Source organism: Geospiza fortis, unplaced genomic scaffold, assembly GCF_000277835.1.
Source record: "Geospiza fortis unplaced genomic scaffold, GeoFor_1.0 scaffold255, whole genome shotgun sequence".
In the NCBI taxonomy this organism is placed as follows: Eukaryota; Metazoa; Chordata; class Aves; order Passeriformes; family Thraupidae; genus Geospiza; species Geospiza fortis.
Genome location: NW_005054497.1, coordinates 438,941 through 459,645, shown reverse-complemented (window position 1 = coordinate 459,645; position 20,705 = coordinate 438,941). Strand labels below are relative to the sequence as shown.

At 40.3% G+C, this 20,705-nt stretch overlaps 1 protein-coding gene across 2 annotated transcripts in view; it reads right to left on the bottom strand.

Moving 5' to 3' along the window:
• ELMO1 (engulfment and cell motility 1) overlaps positions 1-20,705 on the bottom strand; it is a 300,985-nt gene that overhangs the window by 9,230 nt on the left and 271,050 nt on the right. For both annotated transcript variants that reach the window (XM_005428655.2, XM_005428657.2), the window contains 4 exons: positions 19,930-20,093; positions 14,174-14,286; positions 5,734-5,841; positions 2,140-2,222 (listed from right to left, as the gene is read on the bottom strand). In XM_005428655.2, coding sequence (XP_005428712.1) covers positions 2,140-2,222; positions 5,734-5,841; positions 14,174-14,286; positions 19,930-20,093 — 468 coding nt within the window. The remainder of the gene's footprint in view (positions 1-2,139; positions 2,223-5,733; positions 5,842-14,173; positions 14,287-19,929; positions 20,094-20,705) is intronic.

Below are 20,705 nucleotides of genomic sequence, written 5' to 3'. Positions count from 1 at the left end.
AGCAATGGCCATGTGCTGGCAAATGAAGGGATGCTGAAGCCTTTGTTATGGACATTTTGCCAATTCCAGCTATGCTCATAGCATGGCATTCTGCCATTCAATTTTCTCTTCTGCCAATGAATAAAATTGAGGTGGACGTTATATATGTACAAAGAAAGCTCAGAATGAAAAGGCCTCTTGAAAATATATCACTGATTGTGAAATTTCAGAAAGTGAAAGGTTTCATACACCAAATTCAGCTGAATTGCATTCTGTGTCTGCCTTTTTATAAATTTTAATTGCCTAACCCATATATAACTTGATATGCTGCAAACAACATGTTATTCCTATGTCAGTTAAATAGTTGCAATATTGTGCCTAACAGTTTGATTGGGATGACAGGTTAATTCAAAAATCCTGTGCTTCTCAGGGGAAGAAACAAGGAATTGAGGTAATAAAAAAAACCCCAAACCCACCAAAACAAACCCCTGCAGCACATGAGAAACAGTAAAACCATCAAAATTGCCATTGTCTGGGTCACAAATAGAATGCCTCCAGCCAAGGATGCAGCCATGCCACCTATGAATTCCAGATCTTCACATTGTCAGACAGAAATTTTATACCAGTCCAAAGCAGTTTTACCTAAGGAAATGAGGCAATGCTGAGAGCTGAGGACAAACTGATCTGCCGCATTCCTATTTAGCATTAAATACTATCTAGACATTACTGCGCCATAACGATGACACATTTCCATCACTGCCACCCACTGCTTTCCATCTTTCCCTTGTGTGTGGACATATGAGTGCTAAGGCAAGGAAGAGCTAAAAATATTTTATATGCATCATATAAATGTCCCAGCCAAATGCGTTGATGGTTCAGCTGTAACATGATGTAGGAGTTATACGTAATCTGTTGTACTCATGTGTGTGTGTTTGTGCCCTGATTCAGAAAATCAACAAGGAAAAATACACCTGGGATTTTTTTTCCTCACTTGACTTTTTCCTTTCCTACCATGTAAAGTCAATGTTGAAAGGAGAGCAACTTCTCTGTAAGAAAACAAATGCAAAAAATACTCAGGAAACTTTGCCCACCTGTGCACAGTTAAGGAAAGAGAAGTTGCAGCTGTGAAGGTGCAACTAGTTGTGTAATGTAGCTTTGACAGGGCCTTCTCAATTTTTATGGCTCCCTTCAGAACTGCTTTTTCAATTTTATCTAAAGTATCGAAGCAGGAACTCTTAACTTCACTATTTTGTCCATCAAAATCTCCTAATCTCACCCAAAAATTTCTCAGTATCAGGTAATTAGAAATTCTGATTCAAAACCTGTGATCTGACTCCCAGACCTCTCAGGGTGCTATTCTAGGTCAGGCTGAGCACCATTAAAGTCTCAATGCTTCCTGTAAGGTGAGAGAGACAGCCTGATACAAAATTTATGAACATACCTCATAGAATATGGTATTCACCACTAACAATGCCAGACATTGCTAGTAACTCCATTCCTTCTTGATGTGGTGACAATTCTTACTAACAAAAACTCTGCAAGATTCTGGCACTGTACAGTTTTAGTACTACTGTTACTTACAGTTCTTGCTCTGAACCTGAAAGGTAGTATAAATATAATTTAAGCTGAATGTTGTCTCCTACACATTTTTTCCCAAATGAAGTGCTAAGCACGTCCTTATATGCCTCCTTAATTGCCCAGGATTTACCTGACAGCCTTTTGTTGGCAGTGGTCTTTCTACCTGATTGGACCTGTAGGTATCATCAGCTGGATATTAACTGCAATTTTGGGATGTGTTCGCTGAATGTGGCTTCATCAGAGAACACAGCTGGAGCAAACTAGTTATTTATCAGACACAATATAGGAGTAGGCACCAACAACCATTTCTGCTTTGCTTTAGAGATAGAAAACATCACTACTAAAGACAATTCCAGTTGTGCCCTGGGTTATCTCAATGCACATCTGCCATGAACTATGAGTACAGAAGGCTAAGCTGTCCCAATAACTTAACTCAAATGGTCTGAGGTGGAAACAAAGGGTATACATACATGGAAATGTTGCAGGCTGGAAAGAAAAATACCTGTGTTACTTCAGGGAAGGTCAAGTTGACAAGCTTTGCATTCTGCACAGTATGTGTTTATAACAATTTGGGAACCATACCTTGTTTTGTTTAAGAGCTCCTTTCTCCTTCATATGTGGGCAGTCTTTCCCAGTCACAACAGCTTTTATATCTGCCACTGGCACTGCATTAAAAAGAAAGAAAATCAAACCTCAGAAAATTAGTTAGAAGCAAGGTATGTAAAAGCTACTGAGTCTAAAAAGAAGCAAGGCTAATGTGTTAAAATTGCCATGTCCTTTGCCATTTCCAGCCTTTTGTAAGAAAGAAAACTGGAAGAAAACAACTAACACAGGAACCAGTGAGTCTTGACAAAATTTCAGGCATCTGTATAAAAGTCTGAAAATGCTTTTTCTTGCCTATTTAGACTACCTTGGGTAAGACTGTTTCATATAAACGCATACCTGTGCCTGGACACTATGGGTACTCATGGATCTCAAAACCATGTAATTTTCTTCTTTGTTAATATAATGTGCCTGCTCTATTGTTGCTCTTTCCTAGGCATCCAGGTAAAGTCTCTGCTGGAGAGAGGATGCTGGGCAAGTTGGACCCTTCACTCAGTGCTGTTTTCCTTCTTTTAAAAGCCTGTAGGAATTTTTTAAAAATAGTTTCCTATTTCACTCCCATCAGCAGTTTAGTTGCTTTCTGGTACTAGCAGGAATAGGCTTATAATGAGCCATTCCAATTGCTTTAAAATGTGAAGTGATCAGAAATGACTTGGGGGAAAAGAAAGGTAAGAAAAAATATTGGAATCTGCTGCCACTCAGAGTCACAGAGTGAGGTCACTAAAGCATAAAGATAAATTTCTGTGGGTTTCAAGCGGAAGTCAATTTTCCAAAGGTAATTACATTATGGAGAATCTATATGCTCTACAATACAATATGGTCCCTGAGTGACAGTTTCTACGATCTATAAATAATCCATTATCCTTGTGGCTGCAGAAAAGTATCTTATATATAGAACAGGATAGTAATATGAAAACCTGTTACTGCCCAGTTCTTTAGAAACTCTAATGGAAATAGTGAAGAGGAGAAATGCATTTACTCTTCTACTGGGCCCAGCAGTACCATATATTTTATGACAGATTACCTCAGCACTATGCCAAATGGATGGCATAGGATGTAAAAGACATTCTTAAAGTATTTGCTTTGCATGGACAACTGGAAAGAAAGGAAATCATTTGACTCTTCACTACTCAACTTCTGCCTTTAGTATCAGAATTTTATGCTGTGGGTCTGCTGACTTTTTATGCCTCTGACAGTCCCATTATGGAGAAGAAGAGATACTGTTTTTGAGAGGAGAGAGTGAGCTAGGATAAACTGGGAAATTAAGGAGATATTTGACTGCAACTAAGGTAGAAAGATCTTCTTAAGAAAAAAGAGTTCCTGCCACTTTTTGAAGAGGCCCAGAGAAACAATTTCTGTTTGCATAAGATAAGGTTTTCTGAGGTCAGACCTCTCAACCAAGAAGGCTTTTCTCTAGGTTTCATACATTTGATCTGTGTGATCTGGAATACAGTTACTATGGGAGATCACAGACTGATGTGACATCCTAATCTTTATTTATCTGGAACTTGGCTTATGCCTTACTTTAGAAAAATAGAATCAAAGACTTCAGGTGTCAGAAGTTGACTACAAGATGCTGGAGGGTGTGAGCACAGATGTGATGTGCTCACAATGGATAAAGCCTTGAGAAGGAGGGCAGCTGTTTTCTGTCCCAGCTGGAGTCTGCATGGCTTGCTAACTCTGCCAGCCTGAAGAGAGGGGTGACATTCACAGAAGTGAAAAGGTTAAAAACTCACACATTTATTTCTGGGGATAGAGACTACGTATTCAGGCTTGGCAAGGAGTACACAAAATGCTTGATGCTGCTTCTCTTGGTTCTGTTTTCCTACCCACCTATTGTCTTTTATCTGTGGACCTGGCTCCAAATGCTGACAAGTTGATCATCATATCCAAACTTTAAGAATTCAAAAGTCAGTAAGTCTGTCCAGAGAAAACCAGAATATTTATGAAAGTATTCTGTAAATTGCCCAAGCTAGTTTGGTCTGATATGTTTCAAACAATAGTGCCACTTTATAATATTGTGACTTGCAATATTCTCAGCTTTGTTTAATGAAACTCCATCTAACATGAGTAAATCTTTTCTCATTCATAGCCTGAAAACCTGAGACACTGTTGAAATAACCACCTCTTTCTGAAATGACATTGGTATCAACTCTGCCAGCAGCCATGCTGAGGTAACCGTGTGGGTCTGGCCCAATGGTTTCTAAAGTAGGAGCCCTCATGGGATCCATGCCCCCATGGGATCTTGACATTCCTGAGTAGGTTCAAGAGCCTAAAGAAAATGCAAGTGCCAGATGATGCTCACAGTCAGGGTCAGGGGTTTGTGCATGGAAGAGTGCTCCAAGCAAACAAATCTGGGAGCTGCTGCTCTTGTAACTGTGCCTGCAGTTCAAGTGTGACTTTCATTCTTCTGTCACTCTGACACTACTGTAACGTTCTGTGGATATTTTTCTAAGCCTTGTCCACAAAAACAGTCTCTCTCTGTGCCAATGCAGCAATGTGAGGCCCTGTCCTACATTCTGCCAAGACTGCAGTAAGACTGTGGAACATCCTTGAGGCAATCTGTAAGGCAAGAAAAACAAGAGGATGTGACTGCCAGGGCTCTAGAATCACACAGTCTTTTCTTCTTTCCCTCTCAGACTGCATCGGGGAGCACTTGGACATTTTAAAAGGTGCTGCCTGGAGACAGGTTAGGGGAGGAAATTTCATATCATTCCCCAATTTTCAGGCTGGAAAAATTTCAAACTTCTGAAAAATTAGTCTTTCTGCCATTCCACGAAAGAAATGGAACTACCAGCTGAAACACCAGTATAAGCATGTCTAATTTGATAATGCCAAGGACTTTCAGAAAAGAACAAAAAGAAATTATTCCTTATTCAATGCTGGATTTCTTGCAGTCACCTCCCAAGTGACAGAACTATACTCATTATTTCCACTATCATAAAAAAGCTTCCCTGGATTACAGGTTAAACCCCTACAACTCGTGTCGAAGAACAAAGGAGAAATCACTACAGTATGATGGTTCTGAAAAGCTCCAAAATTACTTTCAACCATAAGAAAAATCCCAATAAATCCCCTGGTAGGAGCTGCCACAAAGATGTGGCAGTTGGCTGCAGAGAAACAGTGAGGTCCTCTCAGTGCTCTTCACAGTGACCTGTCACCTTTAAGTCCACTCCTCACAATAACTAAAAGACCTCTGCACTTATTCCTCCTCCAGTCACTAGACTGCCTGTTTCCATGGACAGGCAGTGCTTCTGAATATGCCCAAGTATTTTTATTTGACATCTGCTGTTGGATGAGCAATGAAAATAAACTGCGTTCCTCCTTAGGAAAGACATGACGTTTCCAAGATGAATGAAATGATAAACTCATTGAAAAGCTTAATGCAGTCCCCACACACACTTGCCAAGCCCAGGAGAGTGGTGGCTGAATGCAGGAGGAAATGTCCCCTGCTCTTTATCTTCATAAAGAGAGCTGTGCATAATGTCCCATGTTAAGAGAAACCTACTACAGGTTATAAAGAAGAACTAGCATAAAGTAGCAGACGTGTCACAATCTTTGTGCATGACTTACATTTATCTTGCAAGGAATCATGAGGGACTTCTCCCTGTGGACTTTCTTCCAAGTCTCCGTAGTGCAAGACCTTGTGATTAGGTGAAAGTCGACAATACCAAAATTTGTCTGTTGAAATAAACACATTAAGCAAGGTTACTGACATGTATTCATCAGCCTTACCAACAGCAGAGGAGGAAGCTTACTCTAACAAGGTGCTAAAGGGAAAGGATGTCTTTTCTTTCAGAAGAAGAAATGTGTGGGGTATATATATAAGAAGAGTAGGGACTTTGCTCAGTAATTTTACCTGATTAAATGAAGCTGGCATTAATCTACAGGGGTTTTATTATTGACATAGTCATTGGCTCAAAAAAAAATATTAGTGAGAAAAAATTGACTTAGTTTTACCAGAAATTATATACCCTCATGGCCAGAAGACAGGCAAAGTAACTACTTTGAGTGGATAACTTTAATTTACCCATAAAAGATTCATTTTTAGCACCCACTTTGTGAAAATCAAGCCCTACCAGCTGTCTTGTGTGGGACACCCAAAAACTGATAAATTTGAAATATCCCATACTTTATGAAAATTATGACTCATATCTTTTTTTATAGACATAGGAGAACACCCCCATATTTATGGGAGAGACTGGACCTAATAAACATGCAAGGACTTAAAAAGCAGATGTTAAGTCTCTTGTCCTGCAGTGCTTTGCATGGTCACAAATATACGTGTGACCATGCAAGTTCACGCACCAGTTTGCATTTTAGTCCTTCCTAAGAGATGTACATTTACATCTCCTGACAACTCGTGCTTTGCAGGACATAATTCCCCCCAACAACATTTGTTAAAATCTGCTCCTGTTAAGGACATTGCCTTTGCAGAGCCAGGCCACCACACTGCCTAGCCTGCAAGGATGGTGCTTGCCAATTCCCTTTTTGAAATGGCAAGAAAGAGGTTACCCTTCCTTGTCAGAGCATGTTCCATTTAATAAGTAGATCACACAATGTTAAGCTGTCAAAAATACAATCTTGTTACATCCAAACTAAATCTCCGAAAGCTCAGAGCAAGGCTGGATGTTAAAATGCCGTGGAGGGGGGCAGAGGGCTTCTCTGGCTCTGTGCTTCCCTCGTACTGGCAGTGCTGATGCTGTGCCAAGCAGCAGCCTGAGGGACAATTTAGGGGAAGCGTTAGCACTGACACAGCCCTGCAGCGCTGCAGTTGCTGGGAGCCTCCTTTTGGATAAAACATTGGAGGAGCAGTGGAACCAGCATATGTGAGCTCATTTGGGGTGCTAGCAGAAGAAGGGCTTCTTGGCTCTCTGAGTAAAACATTGGCCTCATGGACCCAGCTGTGTCCTGAAGGACACTCCAGGCCACTCATTTGAAATGCAACGCAGTAAAAGGCAATTGAATGATAAAAAGGGACTTTCACGTGCCCTTTTAAATTTCTTTGTCCCAGTGGATAAAAAAGTTTGGGGGAAAACCCTACACCCTTCAAACTACTTTCAGAGTGTGCAGCCCCTTCAACAGAAAGGTTTCAAAAAACACTACGAACCTCTGGCAAAGGCTCAAAATGGCCATGGGAGAGATTCTGGCTATCAACTTCACAGGCATGCACAACACTGGAAGATTGATGGTAGAGAGCCTGAGATTATGCTCCTGTGATGCATATACAAGAAGAGCTGCTGAAATAGAAGCATCCCTGGACTGTAAGCAGCAGAACATACAGTGTGGCACAGTATGGGGTTGAGAAGAAGACCCCACTTGCGAAACTTTTGCAGGGAATTGAAACTAGAGCAAGTAGGAGTCCTCATTCAGTAGACTCTCATCTGAAGAGCACACACACAAGCATTAGGCAGTTTGTGTACCTCAGAAGGATGTATGTGAAAACTTTCAAGATTCATACCAGAGAACTCTACCAGAACCAGGCATAGCAAAGCCTGATGCTTGAAGAATATACCCCATGGAATCTGATGGTTGACCACAATGCCTAAAGAAAACCCTCCAGTAACTGCAGCAGGAGGCTTTCACAGCGAGCTTTAACTGCAACTTCATTGCTTATGGGGCTGTACAAAGCAATACAACTTTCCAACTCTAAAATTAAAACAGTAATTTTTTCTTAACAGAAATGGACATGGTTTCACTACCTTCCCAGTAACCTGGGCAAAAAGATGGTCTAACTGAAAAAAAAAATTACCATGGATTCCTTTCAATTTATCACACATGGGGTTGGTGTTAGCAAGGGTTTGGCTCTTCTATCTCCTAGGGGCTAGTATTTTGGTAACCTTGGTTCTTTCAATGCCACGCTTCAATAATAAAAGAGGGGAACACCCCTCCATGAAAATATTTTGTTTTGGGAAGGGGTGGCTTAATGGGAAGAAACCCAAGCTCTGAATATTTGATGAGCCCTTTCAGCAATTCCCCATAACCCAAGGTTAATTAGAAACTAATGGCCATGGACTGCAGCTTGAAGCATGTCCAGCACAATGCTCCTGTGGGCTCACTAATAACTCTGCTTTGCCACAGCCTTGCTGTCAAGGGGAAAGCCCTTAAATGAAAGCTACAAATGGAACTAACAAGGTTTCCTCAACCACAGCCACTAAATGTCTGCACCAGCCAGGCTGAGGAGGGCGACAGCATGTTGCTAGGAGAAGGGACCCTTGTTTCTACAGCCACCTCAGCCTTACCCATCCTGGTTTTTGCTTCAGCTGTACATTATGCTAACAGTGTATCAGCAAATATCCTACTCACATGAGATTTCAGTGCCTTGGAGGGGAGCAGTTTGAAACTGGATGCAGCTATTTTACTGTAGTGCAAGAGCTGAACACAACTACATTGGAAAAGTAGGGTACAGAATGATCCCGCAGTCAAAACAAAAATTATATGAAATTGCTTCCACCGAGAAAAAGAGTGAAGAAGTCTGAATTGTAGGACAGCACATGGGAAGTAGCCAGCATTTACTTTGAGCTCAAAATTGATAAATAAAAAAATAAGCAGAAGAAAAAGCTCTTTTCTACTATGACTCAAAAGTGGTGTTTATAAAACAAAGAAAAACTATTATCCAAACCCTCCTAAACTCTTAAACCAAAGTCTGCAGAGCCGAAGTGTTACAAAAGGTTTAAAGTTGGGATAGACCTTCCCTATTAGTCCCTGTACTCCACATCTGGCAGATCCATGTGCATGTGCCCAGCTGGAACAGTGCAACTGTGAGTTCAGGAAGGAATGGGGTTTGTTTTGGTTTTAGGCCCAGGCTTAAGAATTTTCCCCAAAGACTAGGTCCCTTCTGTGGCCTGTTTTGTATCCAGTTTACTAAACCTACTTCCTGCTCAGAACAAGAAGCTGTAGGGAGGGCAGTCACTAACCACAGTGTTTAGAGATGATGTGGACTTGATATTTCATCACAATTTTCAGACACTACACTTTCCAGCAGATCCTTATTTCTTTCAGCTCACTGACCACTGATGCAATCACATTAGGGTGCTAGAAATTCTTTTTTGGGAAGCAGAATTATTCATTCTGGTTTTTAATCTGAAAAGTTTTCAAGCAAATTGTTTTGATTTTCCAGATATTTGCTAGAGCAGCCAGGGGCTTAAATATATCACAGCATATTGTTGAAGATTACACATGAGGTTAAAAAAAAATCTCAAATAACAAAATCACCTACAATTTGGCTACAAAAGTAATATTCAAAATTGTGAACAAATAGCAGAGCACAGAACATTTTGCTGATGGGCTACAGAGTGCCTGGCCATTCACACAGTGTGTTTCCAAGTGCCAATGACTCATATGCCTCTAACAATACTATTCCAGGTAAAGGACTGCTGTGGTTAGTACAGAAGTGCTCTATTGTTAGAATCTGGGGAGAAAATAGCTCAGATATGCATGAACAGAAGTCTGAGAATATGTATTTTTTCCCAAGATACGTTCAAGGTTACTAGTTTTTTGTTCAAAGAAAAGCATCCTCACAGATTTAGCAAGAGAAACCTGCCTTTAAATATATCTGTGAAAATGTGTATTTGTGTAGATTTTATACCTATACACGCATGTAGGCATGCATATTTCCTCTTTTTCTTTTTTCTGTCTCTATTAAATTTGTATTGACATTTTCACTCCAACTTGCCTAAACTGCCTAGGTGAAGCCAGGAAGCTCTCCAAGTAACAGGCAAATAATTGACCTGTGGCATTGTTGGAGGCATGTTTGGTTAACTGGCTCCTCTCAGTGAGTCATGTGCTCACAGAATATTAGGTTTTTTGTGGGGCCGTGGAGAATAGGATGAAGTATCAGTAGAAAAGAGCTTGGCAGAAAAAAGTCAAAGTGTGTGTTGTTCAGAACTGTGAGTTACTTATCCTAGCAAGAGATGGAAAACCTGTCTTCACTTGATTTTTTGTTTCAAGTTAAGGTTTCTCTTTCCAGGTTACTTCCATGGCACCTTGTGTTTTTAATCTAATGGTATCACCAGGGTTTCCCTTGCTTCCAAAAATTACTGTTTGAGAAACCTCATGTTGTCTGCAAAACCACTTCAATAACATGCAATTTCTCCACAATCTTTATAAAGGTAAAGAGGGAATTTATTTTCAAGAGTGTACCCAGCAACATATACTACAAAAGTACTGGATGATAGCATTAGAAGTATCTATTATCCTCAATAAAATGCCTTTATCTGCTACTTAGCTCTACTGGAAATAATAACTACTGGGGGTGCAGAGTGTTTGGCAGGTTTTTGCTTTACTCTTCTCCCTTTTCTTTTAGGAATTATCTAAGGAAGGAGAAAGCTGAAGAGATCTATCTGTCAGCAGATGTTCATGGCCCTGGAACAAAGTGGGGATTTGCAGAGCAGGACAATCTGCTGTTGAACAGTGATCAGAAGGATAGGTTAGATCTTGCTGTTTCATTTCCAAAGGATTGAGATACTTAACAAAAACCCAGGAGTTACTGCTGCAGTTCTCCTATGAAAACCTGGCAGGGGAAAGGCCATGTATTTTTTGGAAGTGCTAAGGATCCTGCTGGGACAACAATGATATTTCTGAATTTCAGTTACAGAGAGATCCTGCTATGATAATCCTGTGCTGAAACACAAAAAGCAGAGATCTGAATATAGATACCTCATAGCTTAATCTTCAGCATCCCCCCAGCGAATCACCTGCTGGATTGGAGGCTTTCCAATGCTAAGTATATATGAAAGTGTTTAATCTCTTCTCAAAAGGCCATAAGAGGCTGTAAACTCCCTTCTCATTTTTTTGTAAGTCAATTTTTTCAACTTACTGTGACTAACCATGTGTGTCCTACCACATGTTCAAACAACAATCTTAATAGAAGTTTGCTCTGGAGTCTTTATCATGGGCTAAGGCCAGTTAATTATCTTTAAATGGGCAATTTAATGCTTTCAGCTTCTGTGTAGGGCACGTTCAGGTTCCCCTTGTACAATCTGCGGATTCGTGACATTTGTTCCAGGATTGTTTAAAGGGAAGAAAATAATCATAGGAAAGGCAAAAAACCCATATACACACTTTAGTATTAACACCTACCTGATCATGTTACTCTTACAAGTAGATTGCTACGTAACAGGCACATTGTGATGCCTCAGAGCAGGACTCGTTTCTGTTTCAGTTCCATGTCAACCTGGATTGACCACGGCCCTTTTACAGCCTTGTAACGCTCCATAACAAGTGGATTCAGTTGGAGCACAAGGCAGGTGGCAAGGGCTCCTGAACCCCCTGAGGTAGCACCAGGCACTTGTACAGGGAGGTGGGTTTAGAGAGAGGAGATGGGGATGTGGGACAAAGCTAACAGAAGACACACTTACAATCTGGGACCTCTACTATTTTTATCAGGACATTCAAAGGAATTATCTGAAAGATTTACTGTCATAACATCTGAAAGATTTATTGTCATAACGTTTAGCATCACTAGCTAAACTTCAGATCTTCCACTCATTTTACTTCACCTTCTAATTCTTGACATCACGACAGCCCTGGTTTTACAGTTTGTGCTGCTCTGGGGAACAGGAGACTCTGAAGGATAAATACTGCTTTTAAGAGAGCTTCTTCCACTCCCTGTGATCTGCCAGTATTTGCTATTTGGACTGTGCTAGGCACCGTACATACCTAAAAAGGACCCAGATTGAATGGTTTACAAGCCTTCATTAAATCACACTGTGTTAGGTCACAGAATCACAGAGTATGATGAGTTGTTGGAAGAGATCCACAAGGATCATGGAGTCTAACTCCTGGTCCTGCACAAGACCATCACCAAACAAACCAACCGTGTGCCTGAGAGCACCATCCAAATGCTTCCAGTGCCTGATCACACTCCTGGTGAAAAATCTTTTTCTAATATCCAACTGAAACCTGCTCTGAACTCAGCTTCATGCCATTCCCTCAGGTCCTGTCCCTGGGCACCACAGAGCAGAGATCAGTGTCTGCCCCTCCTCTTATCCTCTTGAGGAAGTTGCAGACTGCAATGAGGTCTTCCCTCAGTCTCCTCCAAGCTGAACAGAACAAGTGACCTCAGCCACTCTCCAATTGGCTTCACCTCAAGGCCCTTCACCATCTTTGTTACCCTCCTTTGGATGCTTTCTGACAGCTTAATATCTTTTTTCTTATATTGTGGTGCCCCAAACAAAACACAGGACTCGAGGTGAGGCTGCCCCAGCTCAGAGCAGAGCAGGACAATCCCCTCCTTGCCCAGTTGCCAATGCTGTGCCTGATGCACCCCAGGACAGAGTTGGCTGTACTGAATGTAATCCTGGTGGCCTCATACATCATCATCCTCTAAATGGTTTTGTGTCTACTGCCTCCCTCACAAATGGTATTTTACCCTTCTGTTTCAGGGAATACAGGAAGTCTATCATAAAGCATACACAACTCTCAAGGGCATGTGGAAACATGACCTCCTAAATGGGCTTCCATCTGTGAAAAACAATCTATTTCAGTGAAGATAATGTTCTTTGAGCCATGGTTGCGTGTTTTATTTGTTTCCAAAGAATCCTGAATTATTTCTGGCCCTGTATAAATATGACATCAAAGCAATTAATCTCATGACCTATAGAATTCACTCCAAGGCACGATAGGAAGCAACCCTCTCAACTGAGGATGAGAAGATTACATTGATTAAAAAAAAATAATTATTTTTTAGCTTCAACTGTACTCTTATAAGTTGAATGAATTTATACTCCCTAAGGCTCTTGATCCTATAAATCATGAGCTAACAACAATTTAAGATAAAATAAACAGTCTATCTTCCTCTTGGAGATCAGCCAAAAGAAGAATATTTGCTACAAATCCTGCTCCTTCCCTTGAATTTAAGTCATTTGGATTAGGCTGTGAGAGGAATAAAATAAACAACCCTCACTACTGGTAGCCAGACAAACTACACATTACTTTACCTACTTTCGCTTCATGAGTACATTGGTGAAGGAAAATCATGTATCATGCCTCTCTATCCAGTCTGTACAGAAACTCACAGTGGAATATTGACCATCTGTCTGTGCAGTGGCTTCAGAGGGGTTTGTATGCCTGACAGAGAGGCTACAAATAACCTACATTAAGGAAAACTGCCTCCTTGTTTCTAAGGAAGGAGGCATTGCAGGGATACTTCTCTCTGTGAAGAATGCACTTCTCCCCAATTAATCTGAAGGTCTCAAATATTGATCTTTGTCAGTTCTTACTCTTAGCTTTTGTAACTTTCTAATTTGTTCTGTATTTACAGAGGAAAACAAACAGTAATCTGAATCCTCACAAAATGAGGGATTTAAAGAGAAATTTTGGATATGACTTCTAATTAATCTCCTGAATTTACACTATATCCCCATTACATTATCTGGAGAAAGAAACGTGCATCTCTGAAGGGAAAAGAACCATAGGGAGTTTTACTGTATAGAATGAGCAATGACTCATAGAATTGGGAAAATAATCTTCTCATATCAATTAAATATTCATAAGAAGGTACACGAATTACTGATATAAGTGCTTTCAAAAAGCATGTTTAAACACCATAATAAAATTATATGGCAATGTAAGACTAAAACAAGGACAGGCAGTACTACAGGGAGGGGTGCAGAATGCACCCTGTTGCATACATAAAGGTGATCAAAGACTGAGAGATTAAAATTCAAGTTTCATGTCCTATTCCTGCAAAGACATTGTTTTGATATGAACAAGAAGTCTGGACATTCAGGCAGAAATCAAAATACTAATTTCAGAATGTGAGACTGCTGCTTGAGATTTTGTCAAAGGCTGAACTTGTTCCAGATCATCTGTGTGATAAGGCTGAAACCAGTTTCAGGGTAACAGGAAATCCTGAAAATTTGTAACTTAGAGATGCTTTCAGATGCCTCTTGGTAAAAGCAGTCAAGACAGCACTACAACCACGGATCCTGCCAATGAAAACAGTATTCCTCAGCTCAACTTAGAGACCAAAGTGACAATATAAAGCCAGACTGGGGAGTCTGAGCTGTACCTTGCCGACGTCGACTGTTGAGTTTCCTAAAGCAGGTACCCTCCACAAGCCGATTGAGACGTTGCTGCTTGATCAGTTCTAAGATCTCTGGCTGAATCTTCTCCTTTAGTTCCCTTGGGAGAGAAAGTAGGCACTTGTAAAATTCAATCAAAGACCATCCTCCTTCCTCTGAAAGAGAGTCTCACAAGATGTTTCTGCAAGGTGTTTGAAGAGGACTTCAGTCACAGACAAGCCCAGGTCAGAATCTAGTCTGCCCCAGAAAAAAACCCCTTTTTCTTTTAACAAAGAACAGGAGTCAGGATATCTTTGTTGTAGACATCTCCCTGTTACAACATCAGTGTGTGACTCAGGCAAGTTGCTTGTTTTTATATTACTTTCCTCATTCTAAAAATAACACTTGCTATAATGCATCAACAAGATTTTACCACAGCAAATAATGCTCTTTCATCATAGGAGCCCTGTGAAGATTATTTTAGGGTCTGTCACCTTCTGTTGCATGATCCTATGCCAGTATACTTCTCTAGCACTTTTATTTAGGGCAACACAAGAAGGCTAGAACACTTTGAAACAACAATAAAAAGTAGGGAGCAATGCCAATGAGCAAAACTAATAATGATCAGTGTTATATTCTTGTTCTTAATTTCATATAATTTGATTACTTTATTATTATCAGAATTTGTGGAAGACAAATTCATGACTAGAGAATGCCCAAGGATCCAACTTCATCTTTGCACAGGAGTGCAGAGACCTACAATACATCTAGAAATAATCATATATATTCTTCAGAAAATCCATTTTCTCCATCTTACTTTGATAAGAGTTCAACATGTCAAGAACTAGGCAGAAAACATATGCACATGATATTTAAAGTTTAATTTCATACACCATCACATGGATTCGCAGATGTCTGAATTCATCAGTTATATCCTCACTTAGATTCATTAGGAATACGTAAAAGACAGGTTTAAATATCAACTCCACAGCAAGCCTAGTAAGATTAAAAAGAAATAACTGAATGTGTAGAAGATTTATAAAATATGAAGTTTGTCAGAACCATAATTTTGCATTGCTGTGCAAACTGGGTAATACCAGAAATCATTCTGTCTGGCAGTATGTTCCAGCAATCATCATCAAAAGGAAGCTAAGCTGTGGTATCCAATAGAGACAACAAAAAAAAATTTCCCTTCTTGAAAACTTAGGAAGCCCATTCTCTGCTGATTTCCACACTCATTTGGATCCTATGCCTTTGATCTGCCAGACCCCCACTGAAACCACTGCCAATTCTCTGCTGCAATGATCAGGCCTTTAAAATAAAATGCCCTCTTTCCCCTAGGTGTTGACAAAATGATTGGATGCATAACCCACTGCATATTTACAAGCTGTGAAAATCTAGCTGGTCAAAAACCCAAGGAAACATTGTAACTATAGAAACAGGCCATCTTTTGGAAATGTGTTATTAGTCCTTTAGGACTTGAATTTTCAAGCACTGTTGTTTTCTCATTGGGATCTAAGATATAAATATGTTGAATGGTTAAATACTGTGATTAAAATAATTTTGTGCTTGAATAAATGTTTTGCCCTTACTGAGCTTCTGAGCTTCGCTATTCCTCAGGTAAACCCTGACAGCAGGGGCTGAGGATAACAACGTTAAAACACAAGTGTGGATTACTCAGCAGTTCAAGCTGCTGACTAAATCTCCAGCTGGACTAATTTCAAACATTCAAGACTGGTATAAACATCAGTTTGATAGTTAGGTAGTTTAACTCAGAAACTGGATGGTTATCATTAAGTAGATGTTAAGGATATCATAACATTATATTTGTAAGACACTACCAAAAAACCAAAAATGAATGGGTCACCCAGCACATTAACATCTGAACATTTGCTCAAACATTCTGTCTTCTGGCTTCTAATGCCCCACCTGCCCTTTATAAACCAGAGGAGGAGAATGACTTTTTAACCAATCCAAAATGAAACAGGTAATTGTCTCTAAAATACTTCAGTGATTAAGGAAGACTTTGCACGAGAGAAGGGGAGGTAAGAAAGAAGGGACCTTTGGTTATGTTCTGGAAGCCCTCTGCACACATACATTTTTGCTTTCACAGTCGTGAAGCTCAGTGTGCTACTCTCTTCTGTTTGATGGTCCTTGAACTTGATCACACAGAGGTTGTGGAGACAACTCATTTTTCCATGCAGAAACAGTCTCTGGTAACTCTCGACTTAGTGAAAGCCTGTAAGACCATCGTGCCCTTGCCATGGTGACTTTCTGCACTTACTGTCCTCAGCAGCTCATGCCAACACATGGTTACTCTGACTTGTATGGTTCTCAGCCATTTTTCTGACATCACGACTCCAGATATATTTTTGCAAGGTGATCCTGCCATTCAGTGCTCCTCACTGTCAAGGTTTCTGTTGCACCATTTTGAAGTGACAGAAATGGGTCAGAACAATCAAACCAACTCTATTTCCTTCTGAAAGACAGCTGAATGCAACAAAGTTCTGTTCCTCACCATCAGTGTCTAAAGACAGGACGGTTAGGAAAAAAAATCTTTGTGCAAGAAATACGTCCTCCTGCCTAATTTTAAAACCCATCAGGAACAATCAGCTAAAGGAAGATCATAAATGCAAATGCATTTTGTGAATATTTATTTATTGTCCCTCAGATGACATTTGCTTAACAGCTTGTGCTTTGTGAAGAGAGAGAGAACAGACTGAAGTCTAAGGAGACAGTGACTTTAAAAACTGCCATTAGTTTCCTACTGTCTTTCTAGCCCATAAGAACGCAAAAAGTTTGTGCGCTGGTGAGACAGAGGGGTGGAGGGAAACACACATTAATATATATGCTTGCTAATTTTATGATCTCACTGGTCTTAATACTGGAGGCAATACTAACAGCAGTTACTTGCTTTTAAAATATCTGAAAATCATTAGAAATTATTTTCAAGTTTTTCACATAAGACAAATTCTTCTTCAGCACCAGGTAAAACTGTCTCCAGCTTTTACCTTTCCAACTTATAGTTAAGACTCACTTGACAGTGGTCTTCTTTCCAGAATGGGGCATATTACAGACATTTCAATTTTTACAAGACAATGGGAGAGTAATCCCAGAACTGGTTTCATATGTTTTTTCCTTTTGGACATTTCCAAAGGGAAATTTTGGAAATGTCCAAAAGGCATCTTTCTGGCATCTAGCTATGCTCCCTCTTCTGATCATGCATTCAGAGCAGGCAGTAGTGACTCTAACATTGCAGAGAAATATGTAGGATAAAAAGCAGAAAAGCATCAAGACACCTTCCTCACTTTCCTTGTGTTTTGCTGATTTTCACACAGATGTTACTTAGTAATGGCTCCCTAGTTGCCATTAACTCTCCTTTAACCAGCAGGTCCCTAATTGGATGCCAATTTTTTTTTTCTAGCATTAACCCATCTCTGTTGCCATTTAATTTGTCAAGGAGATCTCTGGTCCTCTATATGTCCACAGGATTCCTAGCCAACTTCTTCTACAGCCATTCAAAATGAAACTGGGATACTTTAACATTATGGAATGGCAGTTTGGATGACCAATAACGATACCAAATCCCTGAATCTATTCTGAAGGACTTTTTATTTTTTCTAATCAAAAGCAGGTATTGATAAAGCTTTACTTCACATGATACAATCTTGCTCATATAAAAGAAACAACTAATCCTTGCAAAACAAGGTTATTGTAGTTATGAGAATCTAAGGCAACACATTCTGGTTTACATTCAAACCAACTTCACTGAAGCTTCTCTTATCCAGCAGCTTGAACACTTAAAACCACAGTGCTTCATACAATGAATAGAAAAAGAAAGACTTCTATCATGTTCAAGGCAGGATAAGTCATTCCCTGATTGCCATATTCTCAAGCAGAATTAAACAAGGTCTGCTGATGTTACAGGCACCATTGTGCACAATCTCTTTTAGCATATCTGCAGGGCTTTAAAATATACAGCACAGCCACGATTGCTCTTTTCACCTGGAACGCCATGATTCTGTACTTCTATCAGCTGTGCCATCTATGCAATTTGACAGAGTTCAGTACAGGGAATCAAATCAAAGCACAAAATGAAAGGACTGTTTCTTTTCACAGTCAAGAACAAGTGATCATGGATGTAATCAAAATGCAAATGCACAGAGTTAAATCTCTGCAAATGCAGTTGTGATTGCTTAAACACCTTATCGATTTACTTAGCCTTTATAGCCTTTAGGCTTAGCCTTTATCCTGAATTTGAAATGATTCTCTGGTAACACTTCAGTTGCTTTTAACTATTTCTGTTGGCTGTTTCACTTGCTCCATGGTGGGGAAGGAGACTGCACTGTGGCAGCAACTAGCCAGAGTGGCACTGTAAATGAAGAGCTTGCACAGGGCATTGGCAAGTCTTTCAATTCTAGGTGATGGTGCAAGAGAATATAAATAATTGACCTGCATCATACTTAAACTGTTGAGTCATAGGGAAAGCAGGGAAGATGAGAAGCTTTGGTGATGAGCTTCACAGTTTGAGCAGCTTGGAACTGCTAAATGTTGCAGGGAATTTGCAGGGGCTTTCTGAGCAGTGTAACAATACAAAACTAACTGGAACCATTTGTAGATTTTTTAATTGATGCATTACTATGAGTGACATCAGTTCTAATTGGGCATTAGGTTGTATCTTCTAACACATTGGAAACATAAAAGAAGCAGTCCCCCTTTGATCCACACTGGTATGGTTAAAATGTAGTTTGTAATTCTATTTTGCTTACACTTCCACTGTTGCCCTGCTGCCCTGGAGGAATGTGTCCCCGGAGCCTGTACTTAGATATCTGTATCCTTTAGAAACAAATCCAAATTAATATCCTGCTTCTGAATCCTGGAATGCTCTGGTCCAAATCCATTTCTATACTTTTGCCTTGGAAAAGAAGATTTAGAGTATCATGAGGTACTCCACTTGCAACAGTCAGGATTTCATGACATTTCAGCTGATGCTTCTGGACTCCTCACCATTTCTCAGCAGATCTCAAAAGCTTCCTGCTATTCTCAGTACAGCATTTGCACAGCACAGAGTCTGCATCTGTCCTGTGCCATCAGTTCAGCCACGAGCCCAGACCTGGTCCAGAGCCAAGTGCGGCCTCCACTCCTCATATAATAGAACAAAGAGTATTCTGAGAAATGAGAAGGAGCTATGGAGGCAATATTAGCCTTCCATACTTTGCAGTAAACAACAAGCAAAGGATTGGTGAGCTGCCAGAATGCTACAGTTTACAAGTAAGTAAATGAATGCTTGTCATTAACACCAATTTATAATAATGTTATATACAAGGACAACTCTTTTGGAAAGTTAGTGTGTGTTGGCTCCTCTTCTTCTGGGCTTCTCCCTGTCTTGCTCAGAGAGGCCTTGAACAGAAGACCAAGTTGTGGTGTTTGATTAGTTTGATTTTTTTTGAAAGACACTACTAGCACCAAAATCAGGCTCACAATCATGCAGAGCTAGGAAATGTCAAAGCACTGTTTCATATAAAGAAGCCAAGTGAAATCCTGCTGGGATTTGCCAAATCTGGTTTCACTGAACTCAAGGAAAAAGTTATGATTCCCAGCAGAAGAAAACATGTACCTTAAGCAGATGCCTCACTACTGCTTTTGAGCACAGATCCCTGGACAGCTTTTCTCCCTGGATTCCCCCAGAAGAGCTCACAAATGTCATTCTCCCTTGTTAATCCTTTCATGAAAAAAACGAGTGGGGAGAGAAGACAATACTTACAGAATTGGACGAGACTGGAAATCTTCCTGGTTCATTCTTTCAGACTGGCGTATTTTCAGTATTTCTGTGTAACTGAGATTCTGAAGTTTGCTCTTGAATTGATCCAGAGAGCTAGGCTTGGTAGTGAGCGCTCTCATTATCTGTTCTTTCACTACCTGCATTACCTGCAGTTAACAAGGAAAGAAAAAGAAGCTGTGTTAACACTTTCTGTGGATTTGTTTCAAATCTTATTCTGGGTCACATTAAGGTTTCTAGGTACAGAACATGATTAGCCTATGTGGTCTCTTAGACAACTTTTCAGTAACCAGAAAACAAACCAACTTCTGACAGGGCATCACAGCCTACATCAAAAGCTCATCTGCTCTGTGACAAAACTGGGTTTTTTTGAGGGTGTCAGGGAGCTGCTAACTGGCCCATTGCTTCCTTTATCCCTTACACCCAGAGGCAATGGGCACACACTGGAACACGGGAAACACTTTAAACACCCTTTAAACCCCTTTGAACAACAGGAAACACTTTTTCACTGTGAGGGTGACCAAGAACTTTCACAGGTTGCCCAGGGAGGTGATGGATTCTCCATCCTTGGAGACACTAAAAACCTGTCTGGACATGGTCCTGGGCAACTGGCTCTGCATGGCCCTGCTTGAGGGAAGGCTGACCAGGTGATTTTCAGAGGTAAAACCAACCTCAACTCCTCTGAGATTCCGTGAGAGCCTTACACTGCAGGCACGTTGTGGCCATACACAGTGAAGGAAAGAGAACTCACTAAGAGACCA